General features: G+C 37.5%; 1 protein-coding gene across 2 annotated transcripts in view; it reads right to left on the bottom strand.

Moving 5' to 3' along the window:
• ZNF800 (zinc finger protein 800) overlaps window positions 1–17510 on the bottom strand; it is a gene marked incomplete at its 3' end in the record, with an annotated part of 45233 nt that extends 27723 nt beyond the window's left edge. For both annotated transcript variants that reach the window (XM_081146639.1, XM_081146640.1), the window contains exons 1-4: window positions 16850–17510; window positions 16260–16378; window positions 10734–10829; window positions 2024–2167 (exon numbers count right to left, since the gene is read on the bottom strand). In XM_081146639.1, coding sequence (XP_081002765.1) covers window positions 2024–2167; window positions 10734–10829; window positions 16260–16320 — 301 coding nt within the window. In that variant the 5' untranslated portion in view covers window positions 16321–16378; window positions 16850–17510. The remainder of the gene's footprint in view (window positions 1–2023; window positions 2168–10733; window positions 10830–16259; window positions 16379–16849) is intronic.
• Between the last annotated feature and the right edge of the window lie 4691 nt (window positions 17511–22201).

The following is a 22201-nucleotide window of genomic DNA, read 5'->3' as shown; positions in this document are numbered from 1 at the left end:
ATTTCCATAACAGCACTACCTCTCTTCAGTATTTGATGATGAAAACTAGCATTAAACTAAAATTTGCTTTAATTTAAAACCTCAACACAGTACACATATGTTAAGGAACAGATGGAACTGAAGAACTACTTCCACTTTTAAGTGCCCTTAATATAAAATACATAAGCAAATGGGTGTCTTACACAGTAAAATATTTCATACTTTTAGTGTAAAATTTTTAGGCAACCAAAGGCAAATCAAAGTTCTCATAACCCACGATAAATAAAACATCATGAAGAATGTTTTTATATATAAAAATATATTTTTAAGGAAACATAACAGCATTCCTATTAACCTTATCCATAATAAATTACCTACTCTAATTGTATGGAGACATACTTATGGCAATGAAAACGAAAATTTGTAGGAAAATATATAAACATGAATAACATGATATACAGAAGTATTTGCTAAACTCAGTCCTATTATGTGTCTCCTTAACATGACACAATTATATTAAAACAAATGATTAAAAACTACAGATTTATTCCAAAAACAGAGCTAGTTTTATTTACTTGTACAATAATTACACCCTCTATAGGCAAGTAAATATTCCTATTGGAATGGAGTTGTCTAACACTGGTTACGTTACCACATATCTCTCTAAATTCTAGCTATTATTTATTAAATACAGCATCGAATCTTCTACCTATTTAGAAATCAAGAAATGATTCATTATGGCTCTTCTCATCTACTTCTTTTTTAAAATGGATGAAGTATCTACAAGAATAACACTTTCACAAAAGTATCTCTAGGATGAGTATTGCCGAGAGCACAATAATCCAGCAAATCCATTTATCTATTTCCCTCTGTAAATCAACTCCATATTGAAAAATAACAAGGATTAACTATCAGAAAATTAACTTATTTTCTAATGGTACTTTAATTAAAAAGTTAGATTTAAAACTAATCTGTATAGACTTTTCATTTATATCTCAATGATATAATCTTTTCATTTATATCTCACTGGTAAAAATAGTACGTAGATCTAACAGAAGTACCCGAATATGAAATTTTCTTTTCACCTATGTCCTATAACATGCTTTAAATCAGCTTCATGCTGATATCTGAAGTTTGTATGTCAATCCCACCCAAAAAATTTTAAGTTGAAAAACACACAAAATCCACAATGCAATATAGTATCAAACTGGCAAAATAAGTTCTATATTTTATAAGTCCACAAAGAGTTGAATCCCTTAACAAAAAAATTATGAAAGCTATTACTAAAATATTTTAAGGAATTTACATTAGTTCTTTAAAGCAAGAAAATAACACCATTACATATACTGCAACTTAATTATACAGGGGCAATACACTTAATTCAACGAACATTTGATTCCACAAAGACTTTATTAGCCTACTTACTATCTGCCTTTATCACATTTAGCTATTTGAGATCTCAAGTTAGCCCATAATACAATCTAATTTCTCATAAAATGACTGATCTAAATAAATTTCACTGAGAACAAAACTGACCTTCATATCAAGATCCAGAAAACACTAAAAAGATTAATAAATACTTTTCAATGTTCTCTACCATTGCCAAGAAATCAACTATTTACTCATTCGCTCTTTGCTCTAGTCTCAACCTTCTCATTTACTTAAGAAGACTCTAAGTAAATGATCAGTCATATCTGGTACGAAGTTGTTAAAGAAGTAAAAGGAAAAATACCAATATCCCCTTCAAGAATTAGTATTTTAATTTACAAAAATCCTGAATAAAACTCTATGATCCATATGAACATTCAAAAACAATATTCAATATTTTAATACAAATAAATATACTCATAAATCTAACCTCATGTATCTTTAGGAAAATCCAAGTGAAAAGCACATATCTGAGGCTCTGAATATAACACTGACTCTAGTATTTAATTTTATTCTCTATCATTAAATTATTCATAAATGGATATCCACAATTCAACACAAATATACAGCTGTAGTATAAGAATACTTAATGGTACAATGCAGTACTAAAACTTACTGTCATCCATCTGGAGACTTGGTGGGCAGTAGAACTTTTTGTGGGTAATTAAATTTGGTAATCCTCTGAAGAGACTTCGGCATAATTTACATTCAAAAATAGTGTCCACATCTTTTAATAAAATGTGTTTAAGTTGTTTAGTTCCTGAGGGGGGGAAAAAGAAGACTTAACACAAAAGGTAACGTTAATATGTGCTCCTAAACTAAACAACCATTGTTGAAAATCCAAAAGTACAATTTTACTTGTTAAAAACAAAATTATATAGGCATTTCCAATTACAACCACAGTGTATTATTCACAACTTAGTTATAAACTAAATTCTAAGCAAAAATCCTTCTATCATTTGGATATAAAAACAGCTAAAACTGATGCTTTTTTCTAATTCGGTAGCCAATCAATTCTTGGGATATCCCAACAGTGGTCCCAACATCTATTTGTTTGATCATCAAAATGACCTGGGAATAAAGATGTGTGTGATCCACCCTTAGAGGCTCTGATTGTATAGATCTGGAGTGGAACAGAAAAATTAAAATGTCTCCATCCCCTCCCACTCCCTGCCAAAGTTTTTGTCTGGTTCTTCAAACTCGCTTCTGCATTAGGAAGTGAACATGGAGTTTTGTAACACATTTTCCCCTGATTCCTTAAAGAAAGTCAAAACTGTGTCACAGGACTGTTTGTGACTATTTTTGTTTAAAATTAGCTCATATTACTTCAGGTTCTGGGCCAACATAGGATTATGGCCATTTAGTGTGGCAGCAGACCTTGCCCATAATTTTGAATCTTGCTTAAGCCTCTTGATACCACTATAAATTTACTCAAAACCTTTTTCCCTCAAAAACTTACCCCAATTGCAATTAGTTAAATACTGACACACAGGTTTAAAGTCTCTCTCCTCCACTGAGATTATAAACTCCAAAGCAGCCCAGACCAAGTCTGTCTTACTTATAACTACAAAGTATTCAGTTCTGATAGTGCTTAATATATATTTGTTAAAGAAATGCCAGTGATCTAGGGATTCTAAGCATTGTGACAAATGATCAAAAGGCAGAGGAAAAAAATAAATGGCAACAAGCATCTATCTTTAAAATAAAAGCATCCACCAGAAATAAAACACAAATGGAAGATCTTCTACAGGTCATTGCCACAGGTAAATTGAAAAAATTGACCTGCAATGCTTTACTAATTTATAAGCCTTCAGTTTTCTCAAATAAAAGAAAATTATAACACTGATTTAAATTAAAAACAAAAGTGTCCTGAAAAATACCTTTAAGACTATCTAGGTGTAAAGAGTTCTGTCATTCAACAAGCACTTGACTATTTAAGCTCTGGAACTACCAAAGAGTAAACACAATCTTACTAATATAATTAATATTGGAGGGTCCATGAAAGTTAAATATTTCTGATTCAATCTTTTGCAATCTGTTTACATTTAATTTTTGTATTAATCATTGTTTTGTATTTATCATTTTGAAAATAGACCAACCTTCAAAATTCTACTGAAAAAAGACTGATTAGCAGGTTATCAGAACTTTAGTAAGTCTGATTCCAATTTTTATAATTGTGTGACCTTAAAGAGCTGTATAATCTTTGCACTGTGATTTCTCCATCTTGTAAAACAAACAAACCAAAACTATCTTGGAGAAATTACAAAAGAAGATATGAACCTAAATTCCCCCAAAATTATACATCTGGGTTTCTACTCAAAAAAAAAAAAAAAAAAATTATATATATATATATAATGAAATAATTTCCACCACTTCCCAAATCCAAAACACTAGACCATGCTAGCACAAAATCAGGAAACATAAAGTTAAAAAGATTCAGAAGACGGCTAGGGTATTATTCTTTATAGAAAAGTAAATTCACATACAAACATACATACATCCATACATACACACACACATATTTGCATAGTCCATTTTACATTACAAAATATATTGGCAATAAACTGTTACTCTATTTATAGTTCACAAATAAACTCCTAAGTGATTGACAAACTATAAGAGGTAGACTAATAAAAAATACTTTAAATAAACCTCTTTAACTGACCTACATAAAGTTCTCAGGAAGTGTAGTTAAGTTTAGTTTAGTACCAGTAGGAAGAAAATATAAAAAATTTTTGCACAGTTTAATTCTAAATTAAAAGACCTGCAAGATGTACACTAAAGATTCAACTCTGCTTTTAAAGATAGTCCAAAAGAACTAAAGAGGAACACAGAAATAACCTTAACTAGGTTAAGAATTCAACTGAAGAGTTACATAAAAAGTACATGAGGTTATACATTAAAAAAAAAAAAAAAAGCTACTTGTTTGTAAAAACATAAGACTACATCCCTAAATCAGACATATCACTTTGTCTACCAGGCTCTCAATCAACTATAGAAAAAAACGAAACACCAATAACAATTTCTTATATATTCCTAGTTATAGAGTAATATTCATTATAGAGTGCCCAATAAGCATCCAAAAACCAAAAAGTATTTGGCTCTAACTAATCAATCTTAATTATTAATCACAAATGTTCCCCCCCCACCCCATCTACACACATGTACACATACAAAAGAGCTGTGTTAATCCAGGCATACTAAATGTCTTTCATGTCCAAGGATTCACCAAATTCTCTCTATCTTACTTTTTCGCCCTTCACCTGTTTTTCTCTCTCTTCTTATAACATTCTCCCATTTCCCTGGTCGGGCTCACTTGTAGTAATCCTTCAGATCTCAGGTTATATGTCGCATTCTTCAGGAAGCCTCTCTGACCCCTCCGGTTATTTAGTTAAGACTTCATCATCTATACCCCTATAGCATCCTATATACCTATACTATATTACCCCACTATCTTGTAATTAACTACTTTTCTGTATCCCCACTAACCTAGAAGCTCTAAAAGGAGAGAGAAGGTATCTTTAATGCTCACTATTATATTCCCAGCCCTCAGGACCATGCCTGATTGACATTTTTAAAATGACATATCGAAGAGCTTTCTCTATGTTTAAGAAAACACTGTCTATAAATAAGATTTTTCTAGTCTGTGTAGAGTGGACTGGGAAATCAAAAGAGGGACCTGGAAGATTTTCTAATTCTACTCACACATTTTACCAATGAGAAAAATACTTTCAATTTTTAATCCCATAAATACAGACAAAAAAAGTTTTTCCCAAAGTTATTTTCAGCAGCCCTTAAGGTTTTGTTGTTTTTCCCATGGGGACATAATAACTTTATTCTAATCAGTAACCGTTTTCTAATTGCTTCGCTAACAATCAGACACAGCCAGCCACTGTGCCTCTGTCAATAGCTAAAACTTTCTGTCACCCAAGACAACAGGCATGGTCATCTAGACAGCAACATAAAGTTTTTCCACAGCTCTTGATCCTGGGAAAGAGAAAGCCATAGTGCCTTACTTCTAATTATTCCTTTCCCTCTCTTTTTCTTACCTTAATTATCTTCGAAGTGACTATATACTACTTACACAGATCATCAATCAGCATTTTTCAAAAAACCAGCCCTCACAGGGTAAGGTTTGTGATGCCTAGAAATTAACTAATTAGTTGTGTAATAAAAATTAATTAAAATTCATCAAGAGTTTATCTGGTGATATTCCTGACTTCCAACTACACTGTATATCCTGACAAAAAATGTTTAAAGGATTTTTTTCAAAAGGAATCAGTACTCAATTTTACATTAGATAACCTTTCATTCGTTTTCTTAATATACTGATATGTTGGTCAATGATCATTTTAAATTGTGGCAGCAACCATTTAAATTGGTATAACTGCTGGCTTTACTGTCGACTCACACATGAACCCAGTCTTCACAATATCATCCCCACATTGCAAGCAAATCTGTAACTCCTGTCAAACCTTCTGAGTTCCCACACAAGTATGAAAGAAATTTCTAACTAATCATCCCTTAACATAAGTACTTAAAGGTAAAAAGTGGAAAAACTTAAGAAAATTAAAATTGTTATCTTAACACCACCACGTACAAGGGTTGGTTAAAAAAAAAAATCACTAGGGTAATTATGAAACACTGTCATATACTGCAATAAATTTATAAGTAGAATAAAATTATTTTAGTGCCTACTTGGTGAATCTTTTAGTTTAGTTTAACAGATACTTATTGAACACCTATTAAATACAAGGTACAATGTTATTCACTGGAGACATGAAAGTGAAGGGTATGATCTATGCTCTTAAGAAATCCCGACTAATATAAATGGCCGCTCTCTCCTAGGAATATAGCCCCAAATAATGTGCTTTGAAGATGAATTGAAAAACAAATCAAACAAGTAAATCAAATTTTTTTCTTATTCATTCAAAAAAACATCTGGTCTTTAAAATATCTAGATTTCAAATTTCCTACAATTGTTAAGTAATGACCAAAAAAAATTAAATTAAATTAAAAGGCACTCCCCTTATGTATCTCTGATAAATCACAATTCCTTTGCTTACAGAGACAGGACTGAGGCATCATCATCCAGTCACAGCTTATACTAAACAGACATTAATGTTGCTTTAAGTAGTAAAAACAAACAAAAACAAAAAACTTCTAAGAAGTTAAATGAACAAACCTAAATTTAGGAAAATAATGACAATAGCAAATATCACACAAAGTTAATTCTCTTTTTCGCTACAATTTATTCCTCCTTACAATTCAAAAAAGATGTTGTTGCTTGTATATAGTAGTAGTGTATTCTACAGGCACAATGTTTTTTTCTGTAATAACATATATTATCTCTCTTTACAATATCATATATTTCAAGAATTCAGAAAAGATGGCAACTTCATAGCAAACCAGTTTTAAATACCAAACAAGATTATTATCCTTCTCTTTCCTCCCATTTTTCTGTTTCTAACCTGAGGACAATCCATAGCTCCTCTGCCTCTACCAGAAGACTAAAAGACTAAGAAAAAATATTAAGCTCAATTAAATCCATTTTAGTAAATGTCTCATGAAAGTGTATATATTTTTTGTTATTTAAAATTTTATTTCAGCCTAGGGAGAAAGCGCAAGAAGGAAGCAAGCTAAAATAAAAGTGTTCATAGAAAGGAGGGAAACTTGAAGACAGCAAATCACAGAAGTGGTCCTAGAAGGATCACAACCAAGGCAGGGCTCCAGCAAAGGCAAGGGTGCAGTAAAGGTAGTATCAGAAGTCAGGGATTCAGCCCGGCCGGGCGTGGCTCAGCGGTTGAGCATCGACCTGGGATCCAGGTGATCGGGGTTCGATTCCCGGTCAGGGCACATGCCCGGGTTGCAGGCTTGATCAGTGACTTTCTCATCATTGATGTTTCTGTCTCTCTCTCTCCCTCTCCTTTCCTCTCTCTGAAATCAATAAAGATATATTTAAAAAAAAAAAAAAGTCAGGGATTCAGAGCAAACAACATGTCTTGAATCAACCATCACGAGATTTCAGAGTAGAAAATCTGTAGGTTAGGGCAAAACAGGCAGTTTTCTAAATAAATAAATAAACAAATAAATAAGAAAGACATTTATCTATGGGCAGATGTCAAACAACAGTGGATTGTACTATTAACAAAACAAAGATACATAACAGTATGCAGAGTCAGCTACTATTTGTATTATGAAGAAAATGAGGGATATATGCTTGTATATGTATAGAAGGTCTGTGGAAGAAGACACAAACCATGTAGCAGTGGTTGCCTGAGAAAAAAGGGGCTTATTTTTGCGTGTCTTTTTGTATGTCTTTACTTTTTAAAACTATAAGCACATATCACTTATCCCAAAAAAGAAAAATCTATTCAAGTTTACAAGTGATGCAGATTGAAATAAAGAGCTATCAGAGGTAAAGGAAGATTTGTAATTTAAAGCCAGAAAAACAGGCCAAAGCAAAAGCTGAAGTGTGAGGCAAAGAGAATGGGTCAAAACTGGTCATGCAGTCAGTCAGTACAGCACACATGGGGATGGTGGACCTAAAAGATGAGTCAACTCCTTCCTGAGCCTTTTATGAACTTCCAGCTTGGGTAGGAATTACTACCAGATCACAGAGAGCCCGTGTAGGCAGAAGAAGGTGAGTCACTTAAATGGAGATGATATCATCACTGGAGACAATTATATGAGCTTGAAGATAAAGGTAGACATCATAGTATGACTACTGCCTAACCTGATTTAGCCTCTGTAGGGTTAACAGGAGCAAAAGCATGGACTTCAGAGATCTACCTTCAAGTATCTATCAGATATATAACACCACCATGACAGTTCTTTAAATGCAATGTGTGTGAGTGACCCAGCTGTATTAGAAAGAGCCTAGAAAGAGATGAGTTACTGAAGGCAGTCTTGGAAATAGAGGGACTGGGAGGAACTTGCAAAAGTCTCAGGGTGGGAAGGGATCTCAGTCCCTTCAAACCTCCATCTCATCCTCCCAAGGTTTTAGTTATCACAGCTTGAACACCTCAGAGCTACCTTGATAGACTTTAGACTATCCAGATATGTAAGAGATTATTATCTTGAAGAAATTAAAATTGCTTAGCTATAAATACAGTAATAAAGTAAAAAATTCCTTTTTAAATCTAAAATTAGTTTCTTCACACCAATCAGCATATTTCTAAATCACCTCTAATTTAAATTATTGGAGAACTAAAATTCTAATATTTTCACAATTTGCCTAAATAAAAAATAGCTCAGAAGGCAAATTTTCTGGGGACATTTTAAAAAGAACATACTACAAATTTCACAGTCCCTTTTCTTTAGCTTAGATTGTAAAGAAATGGTAAACACAGAAAACAGATATGACCACAATACAACAAGGAAACAAATAATTTCATTTTTAAATATTCATCTTTCAAAGTTAAAAAATATATCCTTTTTGAGTATAAGATCTTGCTGAAAAGGTATTTTTTACAAGACAAAGCATTTATGAATGAGCCCATTCTAACTTCTTAAATAACACTATAATAAAGTGAAGCAGTAGAAACTAATCTTATTAATTCCATATTATGAATTTTTAAAAAGCAAAGAATATTACTAAATGTGAAAAGCTATTAACTTTATTGCCATTATATAAGAAACAAAAAGAAATTTGATCTCTGTATTAAAAGTAGCTAACAGAAACTCTTACTACAAACAGAAACTAACCATTCTTCTGCTATGCCAGAAATATATTTAAATACAGTCCCTAGTAACTAAAATTTTAATTGTATTTACCATAGGAGAATTTAACCTATCAATTATTGCTATTAACCAAGGATAATTATCAAAAGTAAAAAAAAAAAAAAAAAAAAAAAAAACCACCCTTAAATAGGTTCTACCACCAACCAACCTGAGCACAGGAATATGGTACAGACTTAATATTCACTGAATTAAATATACATAAAAGCAATGCCATGAGGATTATAGATGAAAAGTCTAAGAAATAGATCTTAAAGAGTCAAAAAAAGAAAACTTTTTTATTTAGATTAAGAAACAATTTATTTCTTAGAATCCTAAAATAAACCAAATATATCCTTTTTCTCTTTATGTTTTAAAAACAAGCACATCAAAAAATTTCTCATCAATACAAAACATGTGGCTGCACATAAATTATCTTTTCCTTTAAATCTCAGTACTTTTTCATTAAGATAAATAATAATATAAGTTAATACTTATCTTAATAATTTCATTAAGATAAAATAACAGGAGATATTCTAATCCTTTAAGTGTCCATCAGTTAGGTATCCATCCATCATGCATATTTGCATGTTCACATTTGGCTCAACAGTTTGCAATGCCAGAGAAGCCAAATCCACTTGAGGTAGACAAGTGGATCATAAGAATCACAGCAACGTAAGATCTTACTGAACACAGAAGGAGTTCTAATAGTTCTCATTTGTATGCAGTAAGCAACATCTATTTAAAGCACTGAATTGCAACTGCACAAATACACTTATATATCTAATTATTATAATAATCTAATGGAAAGAAAAACTAAACAAATGTATCTGAAAAAATCAGGGCTAAAATAAGCCTTTTTTTCTACCTTGTGCTCTATTACAGATATTCAACTCCATAAACTCCAGGGTTAGGCAGAAGAAGGTGAGTGGCAAAGATGATAATTAACCTAGGACAAGTGACATCCCAGACATTCTGAGTAGATAATCCACTCTTCCAAAAGACCATTTATAAAGAACAAAAAATAACAATGGCCCCAGCCAGCTCTGCACAGTGGTTAGAGCACCAGCCCACAGACTGAGGAGTATCGGGTTCAATTCCAGTCAAGGGAACATACCTTGGTTGCAGGATGATCCCCAGCCCTAGTCGGGGTGCATGTGGCAGGCAACCAATCGATGTGCTTCTCTCTCATTGATATCTCTCCCTCTCTCTCTCTCTCTCCCCCCACTCCCTCCCTTCTTTCCTCCCTCCTTTCCTTCCACTCCCTCTAAAAAGCAATGGAAAAAATACCCTCAGGTGAGGATTAAAAATAAAAAAAAGTAACAATGAATCTTTAAGAGAAAGAGGCACTTTATCAGCAGATATACTACATAATATATTTACTTAAACTATACTGTTTATTTTAAAATTGATATGTAATACACAGTACTGAAAAAGAATCTCTAGATCATGTAATATTTATTCACCCACTTTTTAAAAAATGACATTAAAAATATTTTTTAAAACAAGTATATACATTTTAATTTTTAAAAATTATTTCTAAAGATTTCTAGGTATTTTTTAACTACTATGTGAAGATTGAAAAATACATCCTAAAACATTCATACCTGATCGAAAGCACTCAATTATTTGTTGAATACCAGATTTGGATGTCTGTAGTGGTTGCTGTAACAAAGGAGCATCTCCAGGTTCCAGGATATAAACTACATGGGAGAGAAACACCCACCCCAATCCCAACAAAAACCGGTTATTTAAATCATTTACTATTGAAGTAAAACAATGGTTTGCTACAATCATGTAAATGACAATCGCACTTGTATATATTTCACCATCATCTTTGTAAGGGAAAATGAAATACTGGAAAAAATATAACTAAAATTATTCTAATTCAAGGCTAAAATAAGACATGTTAAGGCTAGATAATAAGTTTAAATGCAAAGATAGTCCTATCCTGGTATTATTTAATACATATTCATCATGTTTGCTTTTTCATTCCCCTTGAAGAAGAACCACTATATTTAACCAAAATTCTAGAGCAATGATGGCCTAATCGCACCTCATAAACCACTCCAAAACCCTCTGGGCAATCCAGTACAGCTCTCTGGGCAACTGTGAGAGCAAAACTCAAAAACCACTGCCTAAAGAAAGAACTGGTCCAGTGCACAATAATAGATGTACAAGAATGTTCACTGCAGCACTCTGTAACACTGCAAATAACTGAGAAAAATTTCAACTTAAAAGAGTCTCAAAAGGAACCAGACTAAGTAAACTATGAAACATCCATACAGCGGAATCTGATGGCATTAGAAAGCATGAGCCAGATCAACATGTACTGACAACAAAGGATGTCAATAATAGATTATTAAGCAACAAAGACAGGTTATAGAGTATGATCTCATTTATACTAATATATATTTCAATAGATAGACAAAGAAATAACTTTAACATATACACCTGTATATACAAAAAGTCTGGGGGGTTACCAACAAAACTTAACAAAGGTTCTGTTAAGGTGGGTTTATAAGGGCAATGTTCACTTTCTTCCTCACACTTCACTAGTACTTCAGAGTCTGGGCTTTTAAAGTGTGCATTTGAGAAAGTATACATTCCTTATAAGTAAAAACATTCCCATTTTAAAAATTAAAATCTTTATTTTCACATACAGAGGTTTAGATCATCCCCGCTTTCCAATATTCTCAGAATAGCTGTATAAATACGCAATAAGTTAGATTATGGTAATATGAAACAAGGTTAACTGAAAAGGAAAACTGAATTTTCTATCAGATATCAAATAAAGAGAGATGGTGATGTTGGAGGAAAAACAGCCATTTTAATTACCTCTTTTTTTTAAATGTTATAATGTTTTACTCAACTACTTCCATGTTTACCCAGGATCATCTGCTCAGCGTGGGGAGATCGGGAGGGTTACTTCAGTAATGTGTGCTGCTACTGCCTCAGGGCCTGGGCTTAGCCGGCATTTAGCTTTCTGATGAGGAGCTAAAGCCTGCTGTGCTATGTGTATAGATGCAGCCTTAGATTCTCTTTTAGGCTTGCGCTCTGTGTACACAAATGGGAGGAGCTGTCTCAGGACCAAGCCATTTCATTAAGCAAAATTTTCCTAATTTTAAGAGACACTTTAGGGATATTTTAAATTCAGAATATACACAAGTCCAACTCTTGAGAACATCTGACATTGGAACTAACTGCGCTGATTAAGACTCCAGACCTAGACTGTGTTGAAATTCTCTTTCTGCCATTTACTAGACACAATGAGGGCAAATTAAAATCTTCTGATCTCTCTTTTCTCATCTCTAAACTGGGAATAATAAAAGTACCTAAGTCATAGGATTGTGTGAAAATTAAATTAGCTAATAGAGGTAAACTGATTAAAACAGAGCCTGTAATATACTCAGTGCTCACCACCACCACCACCACCACCATGTGCAAAGACACCAAAAACCAAAATATTTTCCAAAATTTAAGAGAAGTATAATTCAACCCCTTACAGAACCAGTAACAGAAGTTTGTAAATAGATTGGCAATACCATTTATTTGGATTAGATAGATCTCTTTCCAGTATTTGTACTTTATAACTGATAACTGTTTACAAAAAATAGTAACAACTACAAAAGAAAGGGTGAAAATTGTACAACTGTAAAGAACTAAAAGCTTCAGGGTCTGGCTCTGTAAGTGGCAAGAATTCTAGAAAGGGAGAATGAAAAAACAGTAATGAATAAGGGAGGGATAAAGGAAATAATGGAAACTTCTCCTTAGAGTCCCCTTTCCTCATTTAGGTACACGCTCCAGAAAACTTTCTGTAATACATCAACTTCCACTTTCATGTGACATCTGACTTTAAAGCTAAAACTAAATTTTGTTACCCATCACCTTCAAACACTGCTACCACCAGAACACATATGCCCCCTGAGATACCATTCAAAATAATTCCATGATTAGCTTAGTTATGCAAGGACACATCCACTTGTATACACATCTGTGTAGTTCCCATTTAAGAAACCGGTCTTTCTTCATTAATACAAAAAACTTTATGTATTAATATTTCATAAAATTTCTTCTTACATATCCTATCATCCTTTCCCAAGATCAGATTATATAACCATTCAGGAAAAAAAGAAGGAAAAAAAAAAACAGCATCTCCCTCCAACCAAAAAACCAAACCCTCGGAAGTTGGCATCTTTCTTTACATCCTTCCAAGAATATATTTCCAGAATAAAAACACCTACTTTTGTAGAGTGTCTCCTACCTTAAGACAAGCCCCTTAAAAGATCCTCCTACTTAAGTCTGGAAGTTACTTTCAATACAGGGTGGTGGCGCAGTTGGAGGATGAAGAAGGAAATCATGGGGAGGGGAGAATAGACATGAAAAAACTGTCCATGTATTGATAACTAATGGGAGTTGTGCAACAGATACATCAGGTTCCTTATACCATTCTCTCCACTTTTGAATGTTTAAACATTTCTAACTAAGGCCCTGACCAGTGAGGCTCAGTTTGTTAGAGCGTAGTCCTGTACACCAAAAGGTGGCAGTTCGAATCCTGGTCAAGGCACATACTCAGGATGTGGGTTTGATCCCTGGTCGAGTGCCTAAGGGAGGCAACCAATCAATGATTTACTCTCCCGCCTTCTCCCTTCCTCTCTCTCTAACATCAGTAAAACATATGTTCAGGTGAGAATTTAAAAACAATAAATCTTTTTAATAAACTAAGAAAATACATATACTGACAGGCTTATAACACCAACCTTCACTACAAATTGACCCATCCTATCAAGGCCTTCTCAGAAACAGCTCTCATCCAAGGAACTTACCCAGTATTCATAATCCAAAACAGGACAGACTTTTCAGGAGAGCCCATTAAAGGAATTTTTCAAACATTTCATCATAGTATATTCCTCAGTACTGGAAACATCCTCCCACTCAGCACCTACCTTCCTCTGAAATAATGACAATTAACTACTGTATAAGTTAACAAACTTCTAGCTTTCCACTGAACTAAATGTTCAGAAAGTCTTTAATTACTATAACTAAGAAAGCAAAAAACGCCAACTGCTTCTGACCTGCTGGTCTGAAACAAAAACTGCGTGGAAAGCTTAGAGTAAAAGAAAGCTGAAATTCTTAAATGAATTCAACTTATCTGATTTCTTGTTAATGGGGGAGAAAAAAGAATCAAAAAAGTCCCAATACATATTTAAAAGTTCAACTCTGGAGCCGTGGCCAGTGTGGTTCAGTGGTTAGAGTGTTGCCCACACACTGAAAGGTTTTGAGCTCAATTCCAGTCAAGGGCACATACCTGGGTTGCAGGTTCAATCCCCCGCCCAGGTTGGGGAACAAGCAGAAGGCAACCAATTGATGTGTCTCTCGAACATCAATGTTTCTCTCTCCCCCACCCCCCTTCCCTCCTTTCCACTCTCTCTAAAAAAGCAATGGGAAAAATATCCTTGGGTGAGGATTAACCAAAAAAGAAGAAAAATAAAAGTTCAACACTGGAAAGCATCTTTAAAATGCCATTAAAGTCTCTAGAAAACTTTAATTACCAGAATACACTAAATAATATATGGTCATCTTTTATTTGTTTATGTCTATCTCTTCCCACTCAAAAGTTCTATAAGGGAATGACCTATCTGTTTTGGTCACCACTTATATTCCCTTTGCCTGAACAGTGCCTAGCCACCCAAGAGGTGCTCAATAATAACCTGTCAGAGAAATGAATCAATAAACTTCTTCCTGAATAAGATGATTTAATTAGTTCAACCTAAATGACACTAAGTATTCTCAAAGAAAAAAACGAAAAACACCTGGAATAAAAGGTCAGTGGAATACAAGTACAAAAGGCATTCACAGCCTTCTACTTCAAAACCAGTAAACTTCACTCAACATTTGCTAAAACATAAGTGGTATATTTTCACTTCAAATACACAAAATATTCAGTGTGAAAGGGTGCTGAAAGTTTAGACAGGTAAGGGGACAGGTGAATAGAAACTGGATCCCATCATAGGATTACCCATTTTATTAGCAGAGGTGAGTTATTGCTGATTTTCAGCAAATCAGTGGGGATAGGGTCATTGTACAAGTTTTATTCTCATATGTACCAAAGTTTTCTGAAAATGGAAGTTCTTCCCCTTTACCATGGCCAATTTTCCCCACTGAGCGAGAGTACTCTAAACACTACTGTGGTAAAACTGAGTACATTCGTGCAGTTAAAACACTCCCAACAAAAAGCAAGCAAAAGTATAAAAAGTCCTAATAACTTTTAGGTCAAAAATAATGATAAATACCTGCCTTTAACTAGAGCATTTATTTGGCTTACAGGTAGTAAGCCAAATAATTCCCTTAGAATGATTCCCTTCTAAGCTGTACCTGTTTGTGACAAAGGACATCAAACTTCTAAGTAGAAAAATTACCAATAGTTTACATATCACATTTATCAAATTAAAGTTTTCTAAATATTCTTCATGAGACTACAAAAAGCAACGTTTTCATTTCATAAATTCAACTTTTAAAAGTTCCACTGAATAAAATATCCTAAAAATACTAACGCATCCTATCTAATCAGTTGGGGTTTTTTTCTTATTTTGCAATACAGTATGTTCTGTCCAAGAAATTTTTTAAAAGATTGCATTTGGCAAAACTTGATTCTCCCTACAAGTTGAATTCAACAAACTTTTAGCACAAGCTAAACTCATTTATAGGCTTTAAAGGGCTATTCTCTGATAAAAATGCATAAGAAACTTAGTTTTTTCAAGTTTAAATGAAACAACTTTCATGAAGATAAGTACTACTATTCTATTTTCTTCCTTTCTCTTCTGTTCTAAACTTTACAGAGCATTGGGGTACACTAACTGGAGCCTGCCTTGAAAGAGAAGGAAAGGGGACTGGGTAATTGATCCTGTGGAAAAGATCCACAGTGACGCTTGCAGTACTTTAAGGGATCAAGCAGGGGAGACCTCTTGTTTGTACAAGCATTTAGCTTCATAACTAGTTTTATGCTAGGGAAAATTATAGCCTGCTTACTTAGGAATGACTTCTTGGACAGGAGGAAAAGAAAACTAGAAGGAAACAGGAGGCAGAGTGGCTCTGACGGAGGGCACAGTAACTGAAGAAGGAAGGGGTATTACCTGGTTCACAGCATCCGTGATGATGGTGGTCAGTCTGACAGTATTTGTCCCTTAAAGGCATTTTCAGTGGGCGCGACCTACTTTCCTTTCACTGTAAGCAGCTCTTCATTGCGGCTCGGCTGTTGAAAGAAGCACAAACCAGTCACTCACCCTTAACTTCCTGGGGGGCATTTTCCAGATACGTCCCCTTCACCCGCCCTCCGCTGTCCGTCCACGGACCCACTCCTTCTCCTGGAACCGAAAGAAGAAAAACGCACGAAGGCTTCTCCAGCCCGAACTCCCGCACAGGTTCACCGCCCTACCCGGAAACGCAGCCTCCAGCGCGCAGCGCAGGACACAGGCCTGGCCGGCAGCGCGGGCGGCGGCGGCCTCACCGTCCCCGGCGGGCGGGCGCGCGCGCGGAGACGGAGACTCGGAGCGCGGTGGCACGGCGGGCGCCCGGGCCCGCGGGCGGCCGGGCGGGGGGCGCGGCGGCAGGGGCTGCCGGGGTGCTGCTCCCCCGCGGCCGGCCCACGGCCTCCCACCTCGCACGTGCCTTGGGGTCTCCTCGGCGGAGTCCCCGTCCCCACAACCAAGTGCGCCCAACTTACTTAACTCCGAGGGCGGGCCGGCTGGCAGGCGGAAGGAAGGAAGGAAGGCCGGGCGGCCGCGGGGACAGCCTGGCGTGGGAGGCGGCTTCGGGCCCCACCTGGCGCGGCCTCCGCGGACCACGCGAAGGGAACCGGGGTTCGGGCCCGACGCGCTTCCAAAGAGTCCCCGCCGGCGCCGACGCGGAAGCGCCGCAGCTCACCACGTCCCTCCGCGGCCCGAGGCGACGGCGGCGGCGGCTCACGGCGTCCCTCCGCGCAGTAGAGCTGGCTGGCGGGCGGCGCGCGGGCGCAGACAGTTGACAGCAGGAACCGCCCCGCAGCAGCCGCAGCCGCCGCCGAAGGAGCCGGAACCGGAGCGGGCAGGACCTGAGGAGCTCCTCACCCGGGCAACGGCTGCCGCCGAAGCCCGGCTCCCTCCGACGCCGCTCCACCTGCAACGGTCCCGCAGGCTTTTGGAGAGGGGCGGGGAAGAATGGGAGTCTCCCCCCACCTTGGGCCTCTTTTGGTTGTTGCTGTTGTTTCAGGAAACTTTATTAAGTCAGTCTCTCTCTTTCTCTGTCTCCCCCTCCCTGAAGAGCCTGAGCTACCGCCGTGGAGCGGGTAAGAAGGGGGAAGCGGAGACGCTCCGGCAGCCACAGGGAGCGACTGACTGACCCCGGACGGAGATGGGGCGAGGGCAGGAAGTGACAAGCTCTCAGAGTGGGTGGGGGGGAGTGTGGCCCGCACGCCCGGGAGCGCCGCGCGCATGCGCCCGGCCCGGCGCCCCCGCCTGTGGGGTGGTGCGGCTCCGCGGCCCGGCCGGGAGCGACCCCGGGCGGGGGGCGCTGGGGCAGTGTCGCGGCCCGCGGCCCGGACTGGCCATTGGCCTGCGCGTCCTCCCGCGGGCCGACGGAGAGCCGAAGCCCTGCGCTGCGCGCGTGGAGAGCAGGGAGGCCTCGGCGCGGCTTTCGCGCCCCGGAGATGGGCTGCTCGGCAACCAAACTGTTGCTATCGCTTCTCTGCTTTGAGTGGAACTGAAACTGGTGGAGGGTGGGGCTGGGAAAGCTAGGGAAAGAACTTGGGAGAGGCTTGGCAAGTGTGCGCCGCGGGAGGTGCTGACTTCGGAAAGGCGGTCGGCGCATTTATAAATGGTAAACGTGACCCCCCCCCCGTGATTTTCGTAGTGTGCCTCTCAGAACTTGGGGGGTTTTATCAGTCCTTGGGAGGAAAACAATCTAGTGGTGGAAGATAGGTATTTATTCCAGCAAGTGCTTCGCTTTGGAACCTGAAAGTGAAGTTGGGTCACGTGGGCAGTACGCACCCTTCCCTCCTCTAAGGCGCCCGCATCCTGCTTGGAAAATCCCTGATCCGAGATCGCGGTCGTCTCGTCAAATTCAGCAAACCTGTGTGCGCCGCTTCTTGGGGACAAGAGAGCCACCTCCTCCGCCTTCTGCCCAACTCCTGGAATGGAAATATTCAAGAAGCAAATACGTGTCAGGAAATCCTGAAGGAGAAAAAGCCCATTCACTTTATCCCCCCCCCCCCCCCCCCACACACACCGATATCCACTGCAGACCTTCCCAGTTGTCTAAGCTGTTTTCGGGATCCTGGAAAAGAAAAGTTGAACAGATGGGCTCCGTGTGCATTTTGGAAGAGTTAAACGAGCGACTCAAATCTATTGTCAAAATTCAAAGGAAAGTTTGTAGTAGGTACAGTAATTGATAAAGTTGTAAAAATATTGAATAAAGCATTTGAATACGTCTTGGGGGCTTGTAACAGCTTGATTGGGGGGGGTGACAGGAAAAGGATAGGAAAAATTAACTTTTTAAAAGGAATTTAATATACTGTACATTCTACACACACTAACCAGTCACATAGCTAATATGTTTGACCGGTGTTTTTTTCTTTTTAGAAAATGTTTTTATTGATTTGAGAGAGAGAAACACCCATGTGAGAGAGAAGCATCATTGGCTGCCTCCTGCACGCCCCCTATTGGGGATGAGCCCACAGCCTGGCGACGGCGCTTGCCCTGACAGCCCATGGAACCCATCCAACAGGTCACCCTTTGGTGCATGGGCTGACACTCAACCAACTGCGCCACACCAGCCAAGGTGATCATTTTTTTTCTGTTCCATTGTCAAGAAGCATCACACATCAAACTAAAATGTAAAGAGATGGCACAATTTATAAATCAATGTAAAATAAATTATGAAACGTCCATATGAAAATGTTACGCAGCCAGTAAAAATCACATTTTGTACAATATTTAATTGTATGCAGTAAGCTTAAGCAAAAAAATGAAGTTTCATGTGATAATGAATTATAAGTGGTTTTTACTTAACATTTGAGATCTTTGGTAAAATTTGAAGTGAAATATTTTCTTTTTTGGAGGATTTTTCGTTTTATTTAATAAGCATATTTATCACAAGTTGAAATGTTAATGTACAATTTTAACTTTCCATAAACCTGAAAAGGCATTTCTTCAAATATATGAGTTATCAATGTCTGTTGACCAGATATGAGTCAAAATGTTTAATTTCCTGCCCTAGCTGGTTTGGTTTGTGGACTGAAGGGTCCTGGGTTGGATTCCAACCAGGGCATGTACTTCAGTTGCAGGCTAGGTGCAGGAGGCAACCAATTGATGTGTCTCTCTTTCCCTCCCCACCCCAACTCTCTCTGAAAAACAATGGAAAAAATATCATTGGCTGAAGATTTAAAAAAAGTTTAGTTTCCTGAGTAAATGCAGTATTATTTTTACTTTCAAAGTGGTCCTGACTAGAGGGTCCTCAAAATTGCTTGCTAATAGAATAAGTTTTCAACAATCTTTGAAAATTTAGACAAGATTGGAATGTTCATGCGGGTAAAACATATTGACGTCTGAACCATAAAATTTTATTTTTTAGAGCCACTTATTTGGATACCATATTTAGAGAAAAAAATGTATAGCTGTTGGCTGGACACAAATAGCACTAAGTCAACCAAAGATAAAGACCACTTCCTGCCAGGCAGGGCGTGGCTCAGTGGTTGAACATTGACCTAGGATCCAGGAGATCACGGTTGGATTCCCCGTCAGAGCACATGCCCAGGTTGTGGGCTCGATCCCCAGCAGGGGGCGTGCAGGAGGCAGCCGATCAATGACTCTCATCATTGGTGTTTCTGTCTCCCTCTCCCTTTCTCTCTCTGAAATCAATAAAGCTATATTTAAAAAAAAAAAAAAAAGACCACTTCCATAGTAGTATAGCATAGCAGTTAGATGAGCAGGTTCTGGAAACAAATCTAGGCTATCTCGGCCGGGCGTGGCTCAGGGGTTGAGCATCCACCTAAGATCCAGGCGATTGGGGTTTGATTCCTGGTCAGGGCACATGCCCAGGTTTCCGGCTCGATCCCCAGTCAGGCGTGTGTAGGAGGCAGCCGATCAATGATTCTCATCATTGGCCTTTCCATCTCTCTCCCTCGCCCCTCCTCTCTCTGAAATCAATAAAGATGTATTTAAAAAAAAAATAAATCTAGGCTTAAATACAGACTCTTCTCACAGGTGATGTGATACTGTTTCTGAACCATGGCTTCCTCATTTGGAAAATAGGGATAATATTAGTTTCTAGTTCCTGGAATTTAGTGATTTAGGATTAACAAAGATATTTGCAAAGAACTTTGTACAATGTGCAGCACATAATTGTACATAAATGTTGAATCGTAGAATTTTAAAGATGAAAAGAAACCCTGGAAATTATCTAGTAAGCCTTACTTTATAGATGAGAAAACTGAAAACCAAAGAGGTTAAGTGATTTGCCAAAGGTCACACAGAAACAAATCCAGATCTAGGATCTAGATTATTCTCTTCTTAACATACCAGTATTACTATCTGACATGTATTGAGTAATACATCATTCTCTTCTTAACATACCAATATTACTATCTGATGTGTATTAAGTAATATGTAGATCCTAGACCTGGATCTTGTTATCCTTCATTCTACAAATGGGGAAACTGAGACAAAGTAACTCATCAAGGTTACAGCTGATACACAGCTGAGTATGCATTTGAACTCAAGTATTATGGTTCTGGAACTCATGACTTTGGCAATATGCTATATTGCATGTACTGTGTTGTTTAACCTATGCCATAGCTGGTTTTGACCACATTGTATGGAAAGATGAGCCACTATATCCTGTTGGTGGTAAAAGGTATTAAAATGTTATGTACAGCCCTGGCCTGGTGGCTCAGTTAGTTGGAGAGTCATCCACTGTACCAAAAGGTGGTAGGTTCGCTTTTCAATCAGGACATGCACCTAAGCGATGTTTCTCTCACATAGATGTTTCTCTCTCTCCTCCTCTTTCATTAATTTTTTTAATATGCTTTTATTGATTTCAGAGGGAAGAAGGGACAGGGAGATAGAAACATTAATGGAGAGAGTCATTGATCAGTTGCCTTCTAAAATCCCCCACTGGGGATCGAGCCCACAACCCAGGCATGTCCCCTGACCAGGAATTGAACTGTGACCACCTGATTCATAGGTGACACTCAACCACTGAGCCAAACCGGCCAGGCTCATCAATTTAAAAAAATAATTTTTTTTAATGCTATGCATAAGTTCATGATGTGAAAATGTAGTTGCTAAAATCACAAGAATTTTATTGGAATTTCACAGGGCTTTAGAGTTTAGAGTCTTGGGCCATCATCTATGCTCTGAAAATATTGAGCATAAACCATCCCAGAAAAATCATCTGTCTTCCCTTTTCATTGTGAACTGCAGCAACTATTGTGACACATTACAGTTTGAGGAACTTTTTGGTCCTTAATAGTCTGGAAATATATCCCAATGATTAACCTAAGACCCTTTTACAGTTTAAAATTGTTCTCTCATCTTCAAGGAAAGAGAATTCTAACACAACACACACACACACACACACACTATTGCTGCATAGCAAATCACCATAGAATTAGTGCCTTAAAGACATTTTATGTGCTCTCAATTCTATAGATCAGTGATTTGGACTGGCAGTTACATGAATGACATCACTTCCACCACATTTTATTAGTAAAAGTAAGTCAAAAGGCCAGCACAGATTCAAGAATTGGGGAGAGAGATTCCCCTTCTTGATAGGAAGAGCAGCAAAAGTCATATTTCAAAGGGATAGAGGCATATAAGAATGGGAAGAATTGTAATTACCTTTGCATATAGCTTATTACAATATACAATTATTTCAGGAACAATACTAGCTAATTAAAGCTGATTTTTTTTTTTTTAATGCTTGACGGTGCCTTTAAGAACATCAAAACAAGGAAACACTAGTCAAACTTATTTTTTAAGCTGACTAAGCTCAATTTGGTGGCCTTGTGTAGATAAACTTTTGTGATTCCTTGACTAGATTT

The sequence above is a fragment of the Miniopterus schreibersii genome (assembly GCF_964146895.1).
Source record: "Miniopterus schreibersii genome assembly, chromosome: 9".
Taxonomy (NCBI): domain Eukaryota; kingdom Metazoa; phylum Chordata; class Mammalia; order Chiroptera; family Miniopteridae; genus Miniopterus; species Miniopterus schreibersii.
Note: the sequence above shows the minus strand (reverse complement) of the source record. Positions and strands in the feature narration are given on the sequence as shown.